The sequence below is a fragment of the Podarcis erhardii genome (genome assembly GCF_964252035.2).
Source record: "Podarcis erhardii genome assembly, chromosome: 5".
Lineage (NCBI taxonomy): Eukaryota > Metazoa > Chordata > Lepidosauria > Squamata > Lacertidae > Podarcis > Podarcis erhardii.
In genome coordinates this window covers 37,940,040-37,962,006 of record NC_138509.1, presented here as the reverse complement: position 1 = coordinate 37,962,006, position 21,967 = coordinate 37,940,040, and the positions used below count along the sequence as shown (strand labels likewise).

General features: G+C 40.3%; 1 protein-coding gene across 5 annotated transcripts in view; it reads right to left on the bottom strand.

Annotated features, from left to right (window-relative positions):
• IDE (insulin degrading enzyme) overlaps positions 1 to 19,033 on the bottom strand; it is a 50,651-nt gene extending 31,618 nt beyond the window's left edge. The window contains exons 1-4 of one of the 5 annotated variants that reach the window (XM_081863171.1): positions 18,918 to 19,033; positions 5,751 to 5,935; positions 4,202 to 4,409; positions 2,861 to 3,030 (exon numbers count right to left, since the gene is read on the bottom strand). In XM_081863171.1, coding sequence (XP_081719297.1) covers positions 2,861 to 3,030; positions 4,202 to 4,409; positions 5,751 to 5,910 — 538 coding nt within the window. In that variant the 5' untranslated portion in view covers positions 5,911 to 5,935; positions 18,918 to 19,033. The other 4 variants (XM_081863168.1, XM_081863167.1, XM_081863169.1 and 1 more) reach the window with 4 other exon arrangements.
• Positions 19,034 to 21,967: the final 2,934 nt, after the last annotated feature.

Below are 21,967 nucleotides of genomic sequence, written 5' to 3'. Positions count from 1 at the left end.
TCCAGAATAAATTAGACCCTTTTTTATACATTTTCACTAATTTCCTGGGTTTTGCTTAATAAGATAACAGGCAAATCCTATTCTGATATTCATAATATAAAGGTTGTGTACAGCAGAAATACAGGTATGTTAATCATACAATTAGTGTTGTGCCTAACAACAAATGCAGTGTATATCCTCATAGTTCATGGACATGTTCAGGCCAGCGTCAGATATAGTGTTATTGAGTCAACAAAGCATGGTTTGTTGGAGTAGAAATGAGCAGTTAGCTCAAGCGCTTCCTCCTCCCACCCTTGGCCTTAGATAAGACTTTCGGGATAATTAAAATAGTTTCCTCACGATACCTGACTTAGGAAACTGTGGTTTAAGTCAGGGTGGATGTCACTCACTTGACATCATGTGGCAACTTCAAATGGGCTGCCTGCCAGTGTCTATCTCCCAGTTCTTATTAATCAATAATAATTTTCTAAATTACTTCACTTTTTCTGGCAGTGAAAAAGGAAAATCAAGACTAGAGTTTCTAATTTCCAGTAAGCTGACTCTAACATTGCTGCTATGCAAAATAAAGCTAAAACACAGCATTCTGGGTTGATGAAATGTAGTTATGAAAACAAGCTTAATGCAAGAAATCATAAAATAAGTGAGGTGAAGATAATGTTCTAAAAATAATGAGAACAGGGATTTAAAGAATGATCAGCTCAATTCACAAATAGTAGTAATGAATATAGACAAGCACGAATAAGAAAAACCATTCAAGATACATAAACAAATTGTCTTATTCAATTTATGATGAATGCACAGTAGTTCAGGTCTCCGTACACTTTCATTGCGAATTGCCACCCTTACAGAATAATTCAACATTGCACTTTCCTGATTGCTTGCCAGACAGAATGATCCCCCCTTTCTTCCCCTCCCCATGCCCTGTTATCCTGACCCTCCAGAGCAGATTTGGGGGTTGTGGAGGGGGAGGAAAGCCCTGTTGTACTAATTGGAGTCCTTGCACTGGCTTCCGCTAGCACACTAGGTTAGTGGAATCTGACTCAACATCTGCACTTCACATGGCAGAGTATCTGGTGCTGCTATACCTCTTTAAGCTTCTGTTTTCTTTTTTTTATTTTAAAGACTGCAACTACATTTGAAAATAAGAGTTTTTGAAATCATGTTTAAGACAAAAAGTGACCATTATCAGAAAGGGATCTTGCTACCACCATTTTAAACCTAATATGTTCACCAAAGGTAATACCGCTGTAATAAACGGACGGAATAAAACCTTAGGAGAGCTTGCATGCTGCTCTCACTTAGCCAGACTTAAACCCTCTGCTATCACAGATTCAAAGCACATTTCAATCAGAAGGGTGGGTGATCTATGCTGAAAAAGAGACAAGGGAAGTGAAACACACTGATTCATCTGAACTTTACTGTGGCATCAACCACAATATCTTTCTGGAAAATTTCTCAGGAATTGCTTTGTTTTCTGGTTTAAGAAGCAGTGCTGAGAGAGGTTTCTTCCACCAGTACAGCTATATAATACTTTTTCCACACTTATAAAGAATTATTTCTTCTAGTGTGGCAGCGCTCACACTTTGAAACTCTCTACCTAAGTACTCTTTTATGATCTGCTTAAAACATTTTTGTTTACGCAAACCCATCCATGTAGATGTTGACATGCTTTAATCTCTCTTCAGTCTACTGTTAATTTTAATTATCTTGTAAATGTTTTAAATTGCAGTATTTATTTTTAAACTGCTTTTTATTGGTAATTTTAATACTTCTTGTAAACCACTTATAGGCTTTGTAATTATCAACTGGTATATAAATTCTGTTAAATAAATGTGACACATTCTCAGTTGCTTTTAAAGGTGAATCAAATGCTGTAAACCACCATGTGTAAAGGCTACATCATCAAATAATTTCCATACAACATGTTTTTATTTTAACACATTCTTTAAAAAAAAAATAGATTTTCCATCATACAATTTAAGAGAAAAAGAGAAAAAAATACATAACAGAAAAGAAACATTAAATCATTATACATTAAATCATTATACAATATCCAAAAAAAAGAAGAAAAAGAACATAAACAAAATAAAAAGAACCCACCACCCTGTTTAACTTCCCTCCACCACTACTCGTCTTCTCTAGAATCCATTTTACCCTTATCATTGCATTCTGGTTGTTTTTATTTTCTCTATATACATACATATGTCACTGATAATTTATTGTTTTGATGCATTTACATTCTTAGTCTAAGTATATTAGCATGTCTTTTTTGGAGCAGTATTTTCCCATATAGTCATCAAAGCATTGCCATTCATTTTTCAGTTTTTGATTTGACTGCTGTTGTATGGATGCTGTTAGTTTAGCCAATTTTAAATATTTATTTAATTTGAGAATCCATTCCTCCTTGGTAGGTAATTCTTTAGCTTTCCATTTAGGTGCTATTACTATTCTAGCTGTGGTGGTTGCATATAAGAAAATTCTTTTTTTCGATTTCAGTATTTCTTTCCCTAATAGGCCCAGTAGGTAAGCCTCTGGTTTTTTCATTAGTGGGATTCATTAGTGGGATTTTAAGCATTTTTTTCAACTCCTCATGTATTTCTCCCCAGAAGTACTTAATTAGGGTGCAGCTCTGACTTTAATCTTCTCATATGCAAGGTAGGAATGCTATCCATACCTGTTGTTAAAGCCCTCCAGGTCTAATAAATCTGCTTTTTCCAAAGTGATCCATTCTTCCAGCCATACAAGGCATTCTGCTTCATAATATATATTTTCCAATATAAAATAATGCCTTGGAGCCTCACAGCACAGCACAGTTTAAAGGGACTCCCCAATCAAAAGCAGATCATGGAAGATTAAATACCTGTTCCAAATTTACTGAAGGGGTGATTGGGATTTCCAGTAGCCTTTTCCAGCTGAAATAGTCTCCAAGCATCATTCATTAAATTCTTCTCATGCTCAGAATCAACAGCATTCACTTCTCTGTCTTTGCAGCTTTCATCAAACAGAGGGCACAAGAAAAACTGAGCAAACCTGCAAGAAAAAAAGTCAGATTTCCCAAATCAATGTTTCGACAATTACATTGTTGATAGTTTAACATATGAAATTCATGTTCAGTGTGGAGAAGCACACAATTTATTATCAGTTCAGGATAGTTCAATTTAATTAAAACTTTTGTTCACCTGGAGCCACTCTGTTGCTAAGTAGTCTCATCACCAAGTGGATGTTCTAATCTAGTGCAATTTACTATAATGACCTTTTTAGCAGACAGGACACAATCTATGAGCAAGATACCATCAGCTGCCTTTTTGCTACCTCAGATCTGCTTCTTCTTGCTGTTGTCTTATGAACTAGCCACTGAAAGTTTCCTTAGCAGAGGCCTGCTGTGTGTCTATGAAAATAGAGCTTTGGGACCTGCTCTACGCAGATGTACTGAGGACCCTTCCAAAATCACCAAAGCGAACGTTACTATGCCTCTCCTTGGCCCTCAACATGAACCAAATAACTTTTTTTTAAAAAAAAAAGTAAAAGGACACAGACCATGACATGAGTGAGGGCTGTGCAACCTGTTAATTACTTTGTCTTTGGGGGAAAAAAATCATGCTAAATTACCTGGGAGTAAGCCCCACCAAATTCAACGTACTTCTGAGTAGACATACCAGAGATTGCACTGTTGTTTTGCTAACTCTGAAGTAAAATCAAATATACAGTGTGCAGCAGTAGCTTGAATATCCCTATTTTCACCAAATATAAAATTCCACAGAGAGAAGCCTTTGAGAGTCAGCTGATAAATATGCAACATATGCTGAGAGTGTAAGCAGAATATATTTATAGAACAAACATATGTGAGGTTCCTATGCAACACTTTCATGGCTATGTAAAGTAACAGCAAAATGCTAAACCATATGAAGTTTTTAAGACACTCGCCATACTGTTGATGAGTCTCTCCTCACTAAAAACCTATTTTGATATACTACCGTAAGGGCTCATTCCATATGTTTTCTTTTATTGCTGTTATTCCCAAGATGTTTAAAGTATTTCAGTAATTTAGTCTTTACAATTGTATTAAAGTCATTATTATGAAAAAGCAGAAGTAATAAATACACTAAATAATGTTATCATCTGGTAGGACTCCCATGTTAATTGTGCTTGCTGGAAAGACAAAACCAAACCAATATATTTAATCATTAATAGATATGCTCACCTGTCCAGGGCACCTTCCAAGTGTTCATGTGATACATCAAAATAAAAGTTGGTGTGTTCTCCACTGGTAAAAGCATTTGAACTTCCTGCGTGTTCACTGAGAAATTGGCTGTACTCATTTTCTTTTGGGTATTTCTCAGTTCCCAAAAAAAGCATATGTTCACAAAAATGGCTTAACCCAGCAATGTTAGGGGGATCAGATAATGACCCTATGAATAGGAGAAATGGGCAGAAATAGAGTCTTACTTTAAAAGCTGATACACAAATTCAGTATAAAGCAATCAAATCATCCAGAACAATCAACATTTTAACACTTTTCTCTGGGTCAGAGAAATCATCTTACTGATTATGATTGCAAATATTTAGGAAATTATATAGCTCCATTTCCCTTTGCAGAAAAGCTAGGCTGGAATGCATCTGCTAGTATACAGCTGCTTCATACTAAATTTAGAGAAGCTATAGGAAAGGTGTTAGCTGGAAATCAGAGGCAAGTGGTTTATGTGAGCACCCCAAGCACTTCAAACTACAAAGAAAAGATATTTGATAAAGCAGGACATACATATGTAACCATTTTGGTTTTTGGTTTTTAATCAGAACATCTAGTAACAACCATGTTCTAATTTCATGTTTGCTTAACATGCAAATACAGTGGTGCCTCGCAAGACGAAATTAATCCATTCCGCGAGTCTCTTCGTCTAGCGGTTTTTTCGTCTTGAGAAGCAAACCCATTGACGGCTTAGCAGCGCTATTAGCGGCTTTTAGCGGCTTATCGGATAAGCAGATAAGCGGCTTAGCGGCTTAGAAAAGGGGGGGGGGAGGGAAAAAATCCCGCAGGAACTCGCAAGACATTTTCATCTTGCGAAGCAAGCCCATCGGAAATTCGTTTTGCGGAGCACCTCCAAAACGGAAAACCCTTTCGTCTAGCGGGTTTTCCGTCTTGCGAGGCATTCGTCTTGCGGGGCACCACTGTACATCATTTTTAGGCCTACTATCTGACTTCTCAAACATATTACACAAGGAGTAATTTTCATATGACATGCTGTTGCTGTCAGCCTGCTATTAATTTATACCAGGAAATTAAACTATTTTAATTCCCCGGCAGACACACTGGGAGCTTAAGCGCAGAAGGATATGGAGCATATAAATTGAGTTCTTCCATCATTCATCCTTGAAAAACTTAAACCTGCTTTAGAACAAGTAATTTATACAGCCAGTTTTATGACAAACCTAACTTCTGAGGCTAATCTGGCTAAGACTACAATCCTACTTCCATTTACCTGGGAGAAAGCTGCACAGAATTCAACAGGACTTACTTCTGAATAGAAATGGATAGCCAGCACTGTAAGACTGCTAACCTATACACATCTTCCTGGGAGTTCAATGAAGTTTTGTGCACTTCCAAATAATGTCAACTTCCAAGTAAGCAAAACTAGGATTGGAGCCTCAGTGTAGAATGTAGAAGGTTGTAAACCATTCTTTTTAAAGTTATCGCATTTGAATTAGATTACAGTGCAAAACCAAGTTACAATATATTATAGATGATCATATACCTATGTGTACATCAAGTGCAGCTGAAGACTTGTCTGTAGTAGGGTCACTGATAAGCATTGCCTTGATGCCATTTGCCAGTTCTAGCCCACGATACTCTCGTTTATCTTCAGGTGATTTGATAATATCATTTGCTATTCTTTTAATAGCAAGATGACTCATTTTGTTGTGTGTTGCTTGCTGAAGCCTAAAAAAAAAGCAGTAGAAGTTAAAGCGATATCTCAGTTCAAATAGCCTAAGAAAGAAAAGGGGGAGACGCATCTGCAACTCAAGAACACTCAACTCTAGAAGGTCCAGATCAAAAACTTATTGTCCACAGTCCAACACTGTAAGGCGTACTTAAGTTCACTGAAATCAATAGACTAAAGCTATATTACTTCCTTCAAATGTAGAACAGCTCTGAGTGCTTTCAATAACAAGTTGGCCTAATAATGGTCACAGTGAATCCAGTTTATTAATATCTATTTTATAATATTTCAAAGCCTGTACTTTATTTCCTTTTTATCTGTAACAATATAGTTGCTGTGAGCCTTCACTAACTGATAATATTGGCTATATATTGAAAAAAAGTGCAATGTAAAATCAACATATGCTTGTCTAAATAAAAGCATTCTTTCAGTTATGATGCAGTAAAGCCTAGTTTATAACATCATTTTCATCTGCCAAGAGTAGATTTAATGAGTAGCTCTTTAAATCCATGATGAATTGCTTTACAATGAATATAGAATGCTAGAGAGCCAAAATGAACTGACCAAGCAGGTTCAAAATGTCACAACCATACTCCCAACGACAAGCCAAAAACAGTTTACTTCAATGTCTGTGATTCTGTGAATTAATTCAAGCCCACATGAAAGGTGTAGTCATTCATGCTGGGCTATTTACCTGACTACACCCTTATTCGGAACTGAATAAATATAATTGCATTTCCTGTATTTGTTCATGCTACATACACCCTATTCCTGACCTGTCATTGATCTAGCTAGAAGATAGGAACAAAAGAAAAGAAGAAGCATAGAAAAATAAGAAAACCATCCCTGCACATATTCCAGGTACCAGGCATCATTGCAAGAGCTTCTTGTTCTGTCATGCCTTTGCATACAGTCTCCTGTTTCTTGGCTTTCATGTAAAGCATATAAATATATATTTAAAATATATGCCTAAAAGGAACAGCATGCCTTCTGCAACCTGCCAAATAAAAATGCATTTGTGCTGCAATTCTATCCACACTTACCCAAGAGCAAGCCAAACTGAAAACTATGAGACTTATTTCTGAGTAGAAAGACACAAGATCAGCCTGTTAACAAGGTCCCTTTTCAGTTCCTAGATCATTCTCGCCTCTTTCACCCAAGTATCTTGTACTCTGCAAACTAAAGTGCTGAATGATTTGTTCCCAGTGTCTCCTGGCAATTACACCACCAGGCTGAAACACTGAAGACAAATACAAAGTGTATTAGCTATTTGGAGCAGAACAGCATCACATTACGATTGTTCTAAATAATTCATTTGATAAAACTACAAAGCTATTCCATCATTACTGTTACTGCCACAAAAGTAAAGAAACTTCAAAAGGAAAAATAACAGCATAGAATTTTGGGAACAGTGCTATTTACTTTTTTTAAAAAAAGGTAACAGAAGAATGTGAAAAATTAAGGCTTAGAGGAAGGCGAATAGTGTGTTTAAGGAATATTACATATTTAGGCCAAAATCAGACCACATATTTAAAGACTACGTTCAGCCATCACAATCGCGCACCCCAAATAGTTAGCAAGGTCTACAAAAAGCATTTTGGGTTCCACACAGTCAATTCTCATGCAACTGTGCAGAGGACATCCATCCATATGGAATAGTGGATATTTTTAAACATTTTAATAGAGAAACATAAATAAAAATAAACTTACTTGCATAAATATTTTTATGTTCTCCAATCAATCTCATACTGACCATGGGTTAAACCACATAGTAAAATCCCACTGTCTACTGACACTATCAAAGTCCATAGCCCTCACTTATATACTAAACATTTTACATTGATGTTTTATGCAAACCAGTTTGATCTCAGCTACAGCACACTGCATTTCTAAAATCAAGGTGTTCATCTTGCTCTGTATAGACTTCCTCATCCCTCATTGAGAACTCTGCTAACCTATGAAACAGCAGATGTCAACAAGACAAGCAAAAGAAAAAATAGTCAAAAGATACCATGCCAAAGAGCAGAGGTTGCAGACAGGCACAATTAAGAATCAAACTGAGGGGTCAGGCAGCTGTAGAAGTGAAAGCCTGTAATAGCAACAACTGCTCCAGTAACAGAGGAGTAGGATAAATTAATAAGAAATAATAGTTAAAAAGTAGGGGTTTAGTGGGGTTTTAAAGAACAGAAGGAAATAGAGCCAATATGATACATGGATGTCATATTTGAGAGTTGAACAGGTATTCAGTTCAGACAGAAGTCGGACTCTATGGAGCTTATGTTGGGATTCAGGTTCAAGTTGGGAGTTCAACAGTGCACCAGCTGCCCAGCTGATTTCCTAGCTTAGATTGTGGACATGAGCTGACACCTAGTATTGGAGTGACCAGTGGAGCATAAAAGGAACTGACTTGTGTTCCACAAGCCTCACTCTGCCACTAATGCTGTTTAACGTCTATATGAAACCGTTGGTAGATACCATCCAGGACTTTGAGGTGAGACATCATTCATATATTGATACCACCCAGTCCAGGGATTGCTTAGTTCTGAACCAGTGACTAGAATGTCACAGCCAAGTATTGGGAGGAACCAATTGAGGAGCCACCAAGGGAAGAAGGCTCAGAGCCCGAAGAATGGTAGTGGGACAACGATGAGTAGTCAGAGGGAGAAGACTGGGAAGTTGAGATGTTGGAAGCTGAAGGGATAACAGGGCTCAGTGAGTTGGGAGAGTGTGGCAGAAAGAAGTCAAGAATCAGAGGCTGAAGCTGGAGAGTAGAAGAAGGGAGGTCAAAAGGCAGAGATGAGTCAGGCTGGTGAAGAGTCATGGGTGTCTCCTTCTCCTGCTTTAACAAGTTCCCCCTCCCAACTCACAGAACCAAGAGAGGGATAAAATGGGCAAAGCAGACAGACTGCACACAGGCAAAGTCTCCAATTGCTTGCAAGAAGCCCTGGAGAGGAGGAGACTTAAGACAAGGAGTACTCAGCTAAATCTGTGAAGACTGATTCTCTAACCAAGAGTCAACTTCAGCTGTGTGATTTGCTGACTGGCTTGCTCTGTGACATAGAAGGTGTGGATGTGGTCAGCCAAACTAATTGTATCCAGACAAGTCAGAAGAGATGTGAGTAAATAACCCTAAAGCATTGGAGGGAGGTTATGCACATAATCATCTAATGTTGTTTGGAGCCTAGGCATAGTCTTGGACAGAATCTGCAACTATTTAAATCAATGAGATCTCACCCCACTGACCCATGTTTTTATCACCTTGAAAATCAAGTAATGCAATGTGTACTACGTTCAGCTGCCCTCATAAATGACTCATGAGCTACAGCTAGTACAGAATATCACTGCTTACTTCCTGATGAACATGGGGAGGTGATTAACATATAATCAATTTTGCAGGAGCTGTACTAGTTTCCTGAGAACTTCTGAGCCTAATTCACTATCATGGTACTTACCTTTAAACCAGAGAAAGCTAACCTGTGACCCTATAGTTGTTTCTGGACTACAATTTACATCATCCCCGACTATGGGTCATGTTGACTAGGGGGAGATGGGATCATCTGGAAAGCCACAAGCTCCCTATCCCTGCTTTAAATCATGCACAGCCTGGACCCAGCATTCATCAATAGGGACCACCTCTCTCTGTATTATGGTGTAACGATAAAAGATCAAGTCCTGCTCTGTATTTCCTCAGGAAGTGAAATGAGCAGCTAAAAGCCAGCCTTTCATTTGTTATCACTCCGAGATTCTGGAATAACTTCCTAAATGGATTTTTTTAAATAAAAAAAGTCTGTCTTGATGGCATTCTGGAGAGATTTGCAAACTATTTTACATGAAGTAGACAGAAGATAAATAGGATGCTTTGGAGTGGTATGACTTTTATTATTAGGTTGTGGTTTTTTGTGCTTTTATGTTCTATCAGATTTTAAGTACTGCTTTTCATTTTAATGCAAAGTGCACTGAGCTTGGTAAAAGTAGCATACAAATGTTTTGAGGCACAGACACTGGACTGGAAGTAAGAGGAAAGGGTCCACAGAATGCGTCCAAGTCAAGTTTTTCACTCAGATAGCAACCAGAAGAGTGCATTTTGCATTTAAGCTGTGGGCCTTTCCCAATTTATACTCGAGCTAAGAAGCTGTATATAAAGTACTGCTTTGGCTGATTGGCCTCTGAATGCTGACATTATGGAACAGTTAACAACATTTATCTTTTGATCCACAGTTAAGGATGAGTCCTAAATTAGAGTAATAAAGCCTGTAATGAACAGTATGTTGCAAAATATAGCACAAGGTAGAGCAGAAGGATTCAAATGGCTACAATGTCAGAAATTCCCACAACTGACAAATTCAGGTATGACACCCACAGAAGCCAATGTTTCCATTAAATAAAATTCACCAGCTGCACAATTCCTGCCAAATGGCAATCAGGTTAATGTAACTTCTCACCTCTTCTATAACGAAGACAGCATTCAGAGCTTTGGAGGAATTCATTAAAACTCACTACTATCATATACAAATAAAAAATAACCAAGTCCATTCCCTAACATAGTTTTTAGCCTAGTCCTCCTTATACACATTCCTTGTTGACCTTAAAAAAACTCTTAAAGACAGGGAGTGAAGATGAGGGGGCTGATATTGTGACATATTTCCTAAAGTAATAGTGACATTTAAAGGCACATCAGCCAATAACAAGCTTTTTTTTTTTTTACATATTACTCTCAGTAATGAAAAAGAGGCATTTTTATCAATGTACAGATCTATTTAAATACATTACAGTTCAGTAGTTTTAAGTCACACTTTTATATTGTTCAATGTGATACAACACAAAAAAGATCTAGCAGTGTCACCCCCATATCTCCAGAGTCAGACTTCAACCACATCTGCATCATCACTCATGTCCCAAGCAAGTGGTGTGGTGAAGTACCATCACTCACCTGACCTCTGGTCAGTTGTTGCTCTAACCAGGAGGTGAAGCCATGTTGGTACAGTGCTCTTACTGGTGTGTTTGTACCATGCTGCCCTTGCTATTGCCTTTCCCCTCCCAAGAGTCCTCCAGCTAAGCAGCAGCAGCATGAGGGCAGGTACCGGTAAGTGGTGACACTACACCACCTGCTACTTACCCCAAGTAATTTAAAAATCTCTGTAACTACTAAGTTCACTGTTTAGAAGTCACTGGCTATATCTAGTAATCAAGGAAGTGAGATAGATCATAGAATTGTAAGCTTGTAAGGGAACTCAAGGATCATCTAGTCCAACTCCCCTGCTATGCAGAAATCACTAGCGACTCATGTTAAGTTTGTGGTCTACTAAGACCCCTAAAGCCTTTTCACATGTACTACTGGCAAGCCAAGTGTCCCCCATCTTATAATTGTGCAGCTGGTTATTGCTGCCTATGTGCAGAACCTTAGATTTGTCCCTATTGAAATTCATTTTGTTAGTTTGGCCCATTTCTCCAATCTGCTGAAGTCATCTTGAATCCCAATTCTGTCTTCTGCAGCATCACCTACCCCTCCCAGTTAGGTGTCATCTGCAAATTTGATGAGCATCCCCTCAATTCCTTCATCGAAGTCATTAAACAGACGTTAAACAACAGGCCAGACTTGTCACTTTTTTCCAGGATTAAACACTTTAAGAATTATGATGTTTTAAAGTCTTTTACATACGAAGTGTTGACAAACTCAGCTACAAATATCTCTACTCTACCTAATTCATAAATCTAAGTCAAAAGTACCTCCAGAAATGTATAAATGGCATCTCCCTGAATCCCGCTTTTGTCATGACGTTTTTAAATTGATAACTGTCTGCTTTATTTTAGAATCCCGAGTTTAGTTCTTGTTCAAATGCTACATAGAAGCAGAAAAGAAAATGAATCCTAGAGTTGATAGATCTCACTGTAGGTAAGAATCTGTTTCCTTCTGCATGTTACAGCAAAAGCATGACTCATCCCTACTTGCGCTTCCTATGCATCTAATTTAACACACACCTTGGCTTTCACAGTTCCTACTTTTTTTTGTCCTGGCAAGGGCTCTGTGTCTTTATTAGGCCTCTGACAGACAAATAAAACATGTAACAAATTTGCCAAGCAATGGTACATAGTCTTCAGAAAGCTACATCTGTTGAAATTCTACCTGTTATGCAGCTGTTAGAGGCACAAAAAACTCATCATAATTATGAATATACTTTCAACAGAAGCTAAATGCACTTGCTAAGGTGGTACCTAATAATACTTCTGGGAACAAGTATTGAACTAGCATGTGACAGTCTGAGTAATCTATATTTATAGCAGCTTAAACACGGACCTGGAATAACCCAGATAATGAGATCAATTAATTTCCAGTTCAATTAAAAACAGGACTTTTCCTATGGAGATACAGTTTGGATGTATAGTGGCTTATTCTTCCCTCTCTCTCTGCCTCCTAGATATTTTTATAGAGAAACGCATTACTTACATGCCATATATTAGTGACACTTTTCACAACCTCAACAGGGAAATGGGTTTCATCAAATTAGTTCCTAAGCTTGTGCAAGGCAAACCAGAGCTCATTAACAATAAGCATTCTTCTAAACAAGAATATGAACACCCCCCCCAATTCACCACTTGTATATCTTTTTGCATTATATATCTAGATATATAAAGCGTATCTTTATACTTCCTGGGGATTCTCAATAATAACCAGTTCTGAAATAGTTAATACTGTACTATTAAAGAGGAAATGTTGTACGACAGCACACATCACGGATGCAAAGTTTGAGTTGCTTTCAACAGAACATTTTTATGATGAAAGTGGCTTGCAACTGAGATCTAAACAATTGCGTGGGAAGGAGTTACAGAAAGGATACACACAAAAACACATACGACTCCCAAGCTGTTTATAAAGGCTTTTAGAATGATTTAGAGGAATGCTTCTGTCATAAGCATTTATTTTCAGTAATGATAAACTATGTTTATAATTTCTAGAAATAAAGAGGACCCATAGTGTTATACAACACAATAAACTAAAATTAAATTATGAACATAATGACATTAATTGAAAGAAGAACCCTCACAAGTGGTGTACAAAGTTCTGGCATTTCAGGTGCTGTCATTAAAGGGTAGCCACACAGGAAGTGACTCAAATGGAATAACAGGAAGGATAAATGCTGTTATTCATGTATTGAGCAAGGGGTTGGGCTTAATGGCTTACAAGCCCCCCCCCCCATTCAATCATCATATACAAAACTATTTGGTGGCAATAACAGGCATTAACATGCTTAGAAGAGGAAACAGATAAGTTTCACTGAAGTGAGAATAAGATAGAGGAAAAAATACACAACAGTTCATTTCGAAAAAATGTTTTTTCATACCATGCACAGTGCAGCAACACAGAAGCAGATGCTCACAAAGCCTGAAGTTCTCTGGCAATAACTTAATGGGAAAATATCAATGAGGTGCACAGGTGTCTGCAAGAGCTGAACTGAAAGGTTAATTTACTGCAGCACGTAGGACTTTATTCGCACAATGAAGAGAAAGATTGCTATCTCATATCAAAACAAGTAGGAAGCCCAAAATGATTCAGCTACATCCCTAGCTGACTATCTTGCATCACTCAAAGGTCACTGTTTCTCTACAGAATTGTAAACTCCATCCAGCATATATAATAACCAGATATATTCACCTGATACCTCTCTTTCCTCACAAAATAAAGGGTCAAGAGCCCCTGATCTTACTGATTATTTGTCAATGCCTTCAACCTTTGATATACCTGAAGTATAATTTTTATCCCAGAAAACCAGATAAGACTCCCTGCCCTTGCTCTGGTCTGCATAATTATCTCTTCTTTTTAGTCTTTGCAGAACTTATTTACTCATTTTATTATGATTATCCCCCCACCTTAGGAAAATAATGAAACTAGCTTCCCCTTTTCCTTCATTTCTCTTGTAGTTTAAGATCACATTTCTTTTGGCCTTCCAACAGTATTCCTCTCTAATTGGCTTGTTTCCCACTGTCCTTCCATTTTCACAAGGGCCCACACAATCTAATGTTTCAGTGACAAAGGATGGAGACAGACTACTAATCATGGGAACCCTACTTAGAATTGATCCCAATGGTAGTTTAAGTGTGTGATGAGCTGGTTGCTGGGAGGGTTCTACTCACTTACTTCATAGGGTACTTAGAAACAGATACCAGTTTGTCACATGGTTCCTATTTATATCTGGGAAATATGTCAACCAATATTTTAAATATTAAGCCACCCTGTATACTACAAAAAACTAGTTAAAAAACTGGACTGCACTCTCGCCAGCTGCTTTAACCAAAAAAAGTAACACAATTTTTTCCTAACCACTTTTGTTGTTTCCTGTAATCAATTCTTATCTAGAAGGTACCTTAGAAATATAAAAGAAAGCCAACCTATACCCTCTCTTTGTTATTTGCTGCTGTATGATTACCTTGTAACAGGGATGGCTAACCTCAGTTCAGGTCTGATCTGACCCCTTAAGCAAATTTTTCTGGCCCTCCCAGAACTCTGATTTTTGCTGCAGCAGCAAAAAAGAAAATGAAACAGACACAGTGCTGGAGTGGGAAGAGCCCAGTTCCCCAAAGGGAATTCAAATCACTCTCCAGTGTCATGAGATTGATCATCTGAGCAGAGAGGGAATGATAATCACCCTCAGAGTGGATCAGCTGGAGTGGGGAGGCTGTCTGCCTGTGGATATTTTATGTAAGAGTTTCTGCAGACATGCAACATGCAAGTACATTAATGAGTGTGTGGCAGCCACACCTACTACGGGAATGGGGCCCCTAAGTGAATCCCCCAAGTCAAAGAAAGCTACCCTGCCTTACAGAGAGAAGACTCAATTAACATACTACACAAATTTTCTATCAAGATACTAACCTTTTATGAAATCAGCAACCTAGGGCCTGATCTGTCAAGAAAAATGGCTCTCTTGCTTTAAGCCTCTGTGAGAAACAGTTATATATCAGTAATTGGGATGAGTTCATCAGTTTGAAGCACCTGCGTTATCTCACCCTCCTGTGTTTCAAGGTCAGTGACTGGGCCTGCTAATTGAGAATTGGCTTTAGCTGTGAGAATGCACATATGCCCAAGTTCAGGAAGCTTCTAAGCGTTTTGATTGGCTCAGGGGACTCACCCCAGTTGCTATACATTTTTACTATAAAGTTAGCCATTGCCTTCACCCCTTTGTCTCTTCTTTCCTGTTGCTTGTACCTGTTTCTTTGTAACGCCTGTACATAGGCGCCGACTCCATGGGGCCTGAGGGGGCCCGAGCCCCCTCAAAAATTCGTTTGGGGGGGCTCAGCCCCAATAATTTAAGAAAATTATTAGTTATATTATGCTTTGTAAAATCACAAAATTATGTTGGTATTTTTTATTTTCCTTGTTTGACGATAGTTACCTTTTAAAATACATTCAGTAATGAGTTAAAACAAAGCCACTCCCGATCTCGACCCATCAACAATCTCGCGGGGCTGGCGTCAGCCCCGCGAGAAGCGGGGATTCCCCCTAGCTCATTAATATTCACCGCCCACGGCGGCAGCCAATCGGCTGCCGCAAAGGGCGGGCCCTCACAGGTTCACTTAAGGTCGGGGCAGCCCGGGGCGAGCCACTTTCGTTCCCCCAGCAGCAGCGGTTTGGAGGTCTTGGGCCCCCCCAATATTTTTTATAAGTTGGCGCCCCTGCGCCTGTAAGATCCTATTTTCTGTGCTAGGGAAGCTTTTGGGTCACTGTTTTAAAAAAGTTAGTTTCATGATTCCATTCATAATTGTCAATTGTATTTAAGATCTGCACTTTTTATGGGAATTTCACATGCTTTCCCCTTTTCTTTTGAATAACTATCTCATTTAAGATGGGTGTCTGCCTTTTGGGATAAAGCTTTGGTACTGAATCCAGTTCCTAAGTGCCCTGCTTTTAACTTCTCCTTCTCTGATATCCTAGAAGCATCCAGTAAGGGTCAACCCAGGCTGGTTGGACTTAAGGAGCAGTGGTAGTATACTACATTGCAGGGTTGGTTTTATACCCTGCTCAGTAGACAAGATCTGAAACATCAAGAACTGTGCCCAGGGATTTGAGGTAGAAGTTCTTGACATCAATGTAGCCCACAACTGTGACACACATTTCAGATTCAATGATACACTGGTACTATAAATCTAATGGGATCAAGAGAAAGTAAAAGAGCATAATTTCATACTCTGACATTGAAATGGAGATACGCTGTCAGCAAACAGGAACCACAGCCCCCCCCCCAAAATGGGGTGGGGGAGTTAAAAAAACCTTTTTCTGGAGATGACAGAATTTCTTGTTAAGAAGAAAAAATAACAAACAAAGTGAACAAAAGGCATAACAGTGTAGGATGGGAGCCTGGATGGATGATCTCATTGTATTAGCATTGGCAATGTCCAAACATTCATAGGGTGAATAGAAAATCCAACTACTGTCTATTGCTCCAGTAAAACGAAGCTATCTTCTGTTGTGGGATTCAGCAACTACTATTTGATCAATGAATTAAACATTGTGCCCAACTGGAAAGGTATCCTCAATTTACCTTTTAAAAAATCAGTATTGATAATGTATTAAAAAGTTCAAAGAACATTTTAGAAGTACCATTTCCTCCAGGAAGACACAGAAGGAGGGCTGAGATATCAAATCATCTGAAGAACTTTTAATGTGCAAATGTATGCAGATTAACTAAAAATTAAGATTTCTTTAAATGGGAGATAGCCCTACTTCTGATGTTGTGTACAGTACATGCATGTGGTGCACACAGAGGCAGGAAATAATAATTAAAGCATGAAATAATCTGCGGTATTGCCAGCTCATTTTATGGTTTGTGTTGTTGAAACCTTTGTTCTACTTCTTTAAAAAGGTTACTGATGCAGTTATGTGGGCCTAATTCCAACAGAATCAAGGGGTGCATTTATTTCCAACATACATCAGAGTATTAAGTTACCTTTGGTGAAAGCTTCTCAGTCATCCTTTCTTAACAATATGTTAGCAACAGATTTATATTAAATAGATCAAATAATTTTTTATAATAGTTCTTAAGTTCAAAAATCTTGCTACTACATGACACATTCACTGGAAACCTGTACAACCTGATCTTATTTATGTATGTTTAGTGGTAGGCAACTCCCACCAAGTTCAATGGCGCTTAATTCCAAGAGCACTTTGTTGCACCTCATCGTACCATTTGACTACAATAACCTAAGCCTACACATTTTCAAAGCTTTGCATGCTTTAGTTCAGCGCTGTGGTTGTTCTTCCTCATACAGACCAATCTGTCAGAAAACAGATGCCCTATATACCTGCTGTATATTGTACTTAAACTACTGTATTTAAACTAACTGTTGCCTCATTTGTATTTAAGTATGTTTTCTGAGTACAAGCCAAATCCTACTCTGTTCAATTATGGCATACCTTTTGAATTCAAAATGATTTATGGTGCACTTGTACAGCTGTGTACTAAGAAGTCTTATTCAGTTCAGTGGGGGCTTACTCCCAAGTAAGTGTGTTTAGCATTGCTGCATGTGTTCTATAAAGTAAAACAGTTGTTAAACAGTGTCAAAACCACAGTTTTGAATGGGTGGGGAGAGAAGCTTCCTTTCTGCGGAACAACTTATAAAGGTGTCTAATGCATTCCTAACTTACATAATGTTGGGCTAACATGGTTCCCGATTCTTGCTCTAAACAAAGTTGTCTGCACTGTGTTTTTAAGTCCACATGAAAGCCATGCAAGCATTAAAAGCTAATCCTCTTCAAAGGCAACGGAGATCTGATAAACCTGTTACGTACACACTTGAAGGGAAGTACTTTCCATCAGCCCTGTAGGTAAACAACTAATATTGCCAACTCATGCAAAACAGTCGCACTTAAAGAACAGCAACACGATATTGCAAAACCCTCGCCTGCATGCATGTATTTTGTGCTCTCGTTTCTGACATCCACACACACTAAGAGAAAAGCATTCGTGTACCGACGGCGACACAGTATTTAAAGACGATCGCAGTTTGCGAAGAAAAAAACTCGATTTCCCAGATTTTTTTCTGCGAAAAAAAAACATTCTTTCGCTCGAATTTCAGCGATCGTTCGCCGCTTGCTAAGTTCTCCCCTTAGTAAACCGGTTACGACCAATGTGACGTTGAATTCCTCCCATTAAAAACATGACTCCCAGCAAAAAATACAAGGGGTGGGCGGAGGGGTAGGGAAAAGAAAACAACCACTGTGTGTTATTTGCGCCAGCTGTTTACGACTTGCTTACTCGTACTTGCACCACTACACCCGACTCAATCGCTTGGGGGCTATTTCGCAGCCGCATACGACCCCCTTTCTTGCCTACCAGAGTCACTTCGCAGAGTCGGAGAAAGAGGCCGCTACACCGCCCCTTCCCCTCAAAGCCAAGCCTCCCTCCTTAAACAGCTCAGTGCCAGAGTCCACCTTCCCTTCCCCCACGGCCTCGCATTAGCGCTGATTCACCCGCTCCCAGGTAGAGGTCCCCCTCCCAAAAAATCACACACATTTAACCGCCTGTTATACAACCAGGGCAGAAACCCAGGTGGGGGGGGGGTGGAGAGACACATCCCACCCCACCCTCCTCCTCGCGCCTCCTCAACGGCTTACACAACGGAAAGAGGGAGCTGGGGGGCGCGCGCGCGCACACACACACACACACACACACACCCACACCCCTCTCCCCCCCCCCCGTTAATACTACTACTGCTACTACTACTACTACTACTACACTGGCACACAACACCCCCATTTTGGGGCAACGGCGCGCCGCGTGGCGGAGGAGGTGGGGAAGGAGACACGATACCCGGAGACGAAGAGCCGCTGGCGCAGCGAAAGCAGGCGAGGCGGAGCGAGAGGCCGGGCGAAGCAGCAGCCCCAGGAGAGCAGCACAGTCCTGCTGAGGAGAGGAATAAGCCGGGGAAACCACTGCCGCATTATATCCCGGCCCTGCCTGATGTCGCCGGTGCTCAAGCCCGGCCTACCTCTCCGCCGCTCCTCCCTCAGCTGAAGCCGCTTCTGGCCGGCGGAGGCGCCATTTTCTCTGCCCTCGTTTACCCGGCGGAGTGTCGCTGCTGCTGCCCTCGCCCACCTCCTCCTCCCTTCAAGCCCCGCGCCGAGGCCTGGAAGCACTTCTGCTGCTCCTACCTGGGGCCGAGGAGGGACCGCTAAGAGAGAGACCGAGGGCGGCGACGGCGGTTGCAGAAGCGACGCGGCGGGAAAGCGCCTGTTGCTGCTGCTGCGGTATAAAAGGAGCAAAAGGCCGCCGAGCTGTCTGCTGCTCTCCTCGATCGCAGGGTGGAGGGATTCCCGTTATGGAGAATGATGACAGCCTGGTTTCTAAGACACTCGCCCTTTGCACGCTTTGCTTCGATAGTCGACCCCGTTTTAACTTCCGAGTTAAAAGCATGCACGTGCGAAAGGAACTAGCACATGGGTGGAACGCCCCAGCGCGCGCGCTCTCATTCTGCTTCTCCGGGAGACCCTCCTAACTATATACACTTACCTAGGGGGGGGGGGAGCGAGTCTTGCCACCATCCACTGGATTTTGCTTCCGATTAAAATGGGTTAGGAGACATCATCGCTCGAGCCCGGCATCCTTCCGATTCCGGAAGAACAACGCGATATGCGGCAGGGGCTGTTGCCGGCGGATGGCTTGCTCGGCACGAGCGTCGGCAGACAACAGCCTACTAGACGGTTGTACGTATGCGAAATCGGCTGCCCCAGTAATGAAGCAGTTGGAAGGCAGCATCACCTGTCTCCTGTGTGGGATCCTTTTTTAAACAGCCAGATCCGATGCAGCTAGGCGCGCCTATGCCTTTTGATTTCGATGGGCTATGCGCTAAGCTGCGTAGAATCGGTGTAAGGACAAAAAGGGCTTCAGAAATCCCGGTAATCTGTGAAATGGCAACGGTAAAATCAAGCTAAATGATCAAGGCGCACCTGTATTTGGCACAGAGGCAAAAACTAGCCTTGGGCACAAACTTCAGCATCCTAAGAATTTCTGTTTATTATTAAAGGAAAGTTCTAGCCCTCTAGTCTGAAATATAGGTTCCTTCCTACATTCATGTTTGCCTCTCCCTGAGATTAAAAGCAAAACAAATTATGCAAATAAGTACAAATACCTTGTTTTGAATTTACATATTCATATAACTAGTTTTGTGTGGATGAGACCAAATGTCCATCTAGGAGTCTAGTGTTACATTTCCAGCTATGACTAGCAAGCTACTTGTTGAAAACTTAAAAGCGTACCATGAAGACAACAGCCTCTTCCTGTTCTTTGTCTCCAGCACCTGGTCATAAAATTCATCCTTTTTTCACATAATTTTATTGATCTTGGTGTAAAATTCTGGTGTTAGTGGGTTGTTGTTGTTTTTCCCTTTTAAAGCACAAATTATATGCAGGCTGGTATTTAGGCAAACTTCATAAGACGAGCCTGCTGGATCAGGCCAATACCCCTTTCCTAGTCCATCATCCTGAAGTATAATGGGGGTAGATTGTGAAGATCTCAGGGTATTTCTGCAAGGCAGGAATCTTTGGAAGAATTACACAGGCCTATAAAATCAGTACAAAAGTTCCCATTAACTTTAATTGCTGCTTTCAAGTTTGTTCTGTTTGGCTGATGATGTATAATTTTAAAAAAGACTGTTACTTTCTTCTTCCAAAGTTGTTGTACAGACGACATTTGACATATTTTAATTAGAGTAACATAATTCAGACTTCCAGGAATATTAAACACATGTGGAATCAGAGAATTGTATAAGGAAGGATCCCGAGGGTCATCTAATCCAACCCCCTGAAATTCAAGAATCTCAACTAAAGCATTCATGACAGATGGCCATCCAGCCTCTGCTTAAAAACCTCCAAGGAAGGAGAGTCCACAACTGCCTGAGGGAGTCTGCACACATTCCACCTCTGCACACATTCCAGTTTGCCAATATCCTCAAATTGTGGCACCCAGAACTGGACAGAGCATTGGTGCCAAGGTCTGTGTGACATGGAGGGGGGGGGCTTGTTGTGTGCGCATGATGTCACATGTTTGACATATGTATGATATCACACATATCAGGAGGAGGCCGCAAGGCCCAGGGAGGTCTGCTGCCACCACAGTTAAGCCTGATAAGGCCTTCCGCCACCACAGGGAAGCAGCTCATTGCCTGACATGCATTCTGGGTCTTATTAACCCTATAAACAATAATGGCTCCCAGTGGGTTTTTAATGATGGGCAACTAGGCCAGTCGGGCCTCCTGAAGCAACAGCTGTGTGATGGAAAAGTTTGTTTTGCTTGGCAGGTTGGGTCAACAAGTGATTTCTTTTTCTTTTTCCCTGCCAGCAAATGGTTAGTGAACGGCAGCTTATTATTGACTGGGGGTTCCAGGAGGGGGAGATGAAAAGGAGAGGATTTAGAGAGACAGTTTTTAGTTTGAGATAGAGTAGGTTGGGATAATAGCTAGGGAGACAGGGAGTGAGAGAAGAGAGTTTGTTCTGGGTAGAAACACCCACTCTAAGGAATATATCACAAGCTAGAGAAAGGAGTCTCTGAGCTTATTGTGAAGGACAGTGTGTAGTGTCCTGTAAGAGTAATTAGGCCAGGAATTAACTGGGAGGCTGAGTCAGGAGAAGTAGAAGCTGTGAGACTACAGTCTGCTTAGGTCTCATTCCAGTCAGGAGGGGAGAGATTCTTCTACGAAAAGAGAAGACTCCCAAACCAGTTAAGAGGGGTATGGAGATCCCTTGAGTCTGTTACTTGGAGTACCTCAGGAGTAGGGTTGTCTAAGTGGTGTGTAACTGACAGGAAGTGCCACCTTGTTTTAAGAACCAAGATATTTAGCGGCAACAGCTGCGCAACAACAGAGAGCACTGAAGTGAAATATTACAATCTGAAGTATACTATGTTTTACCCACTTGTGTCATAAACTTCCTTTTTTAAATAAAATCTTTATTTGATCAAATCCTGCCTGAGACTCCAAATTATTAAGTTTTCCCTCACACAAGTCCCCCACAAGATAATCTGGGGTAGTTTGTGGGAATTCGT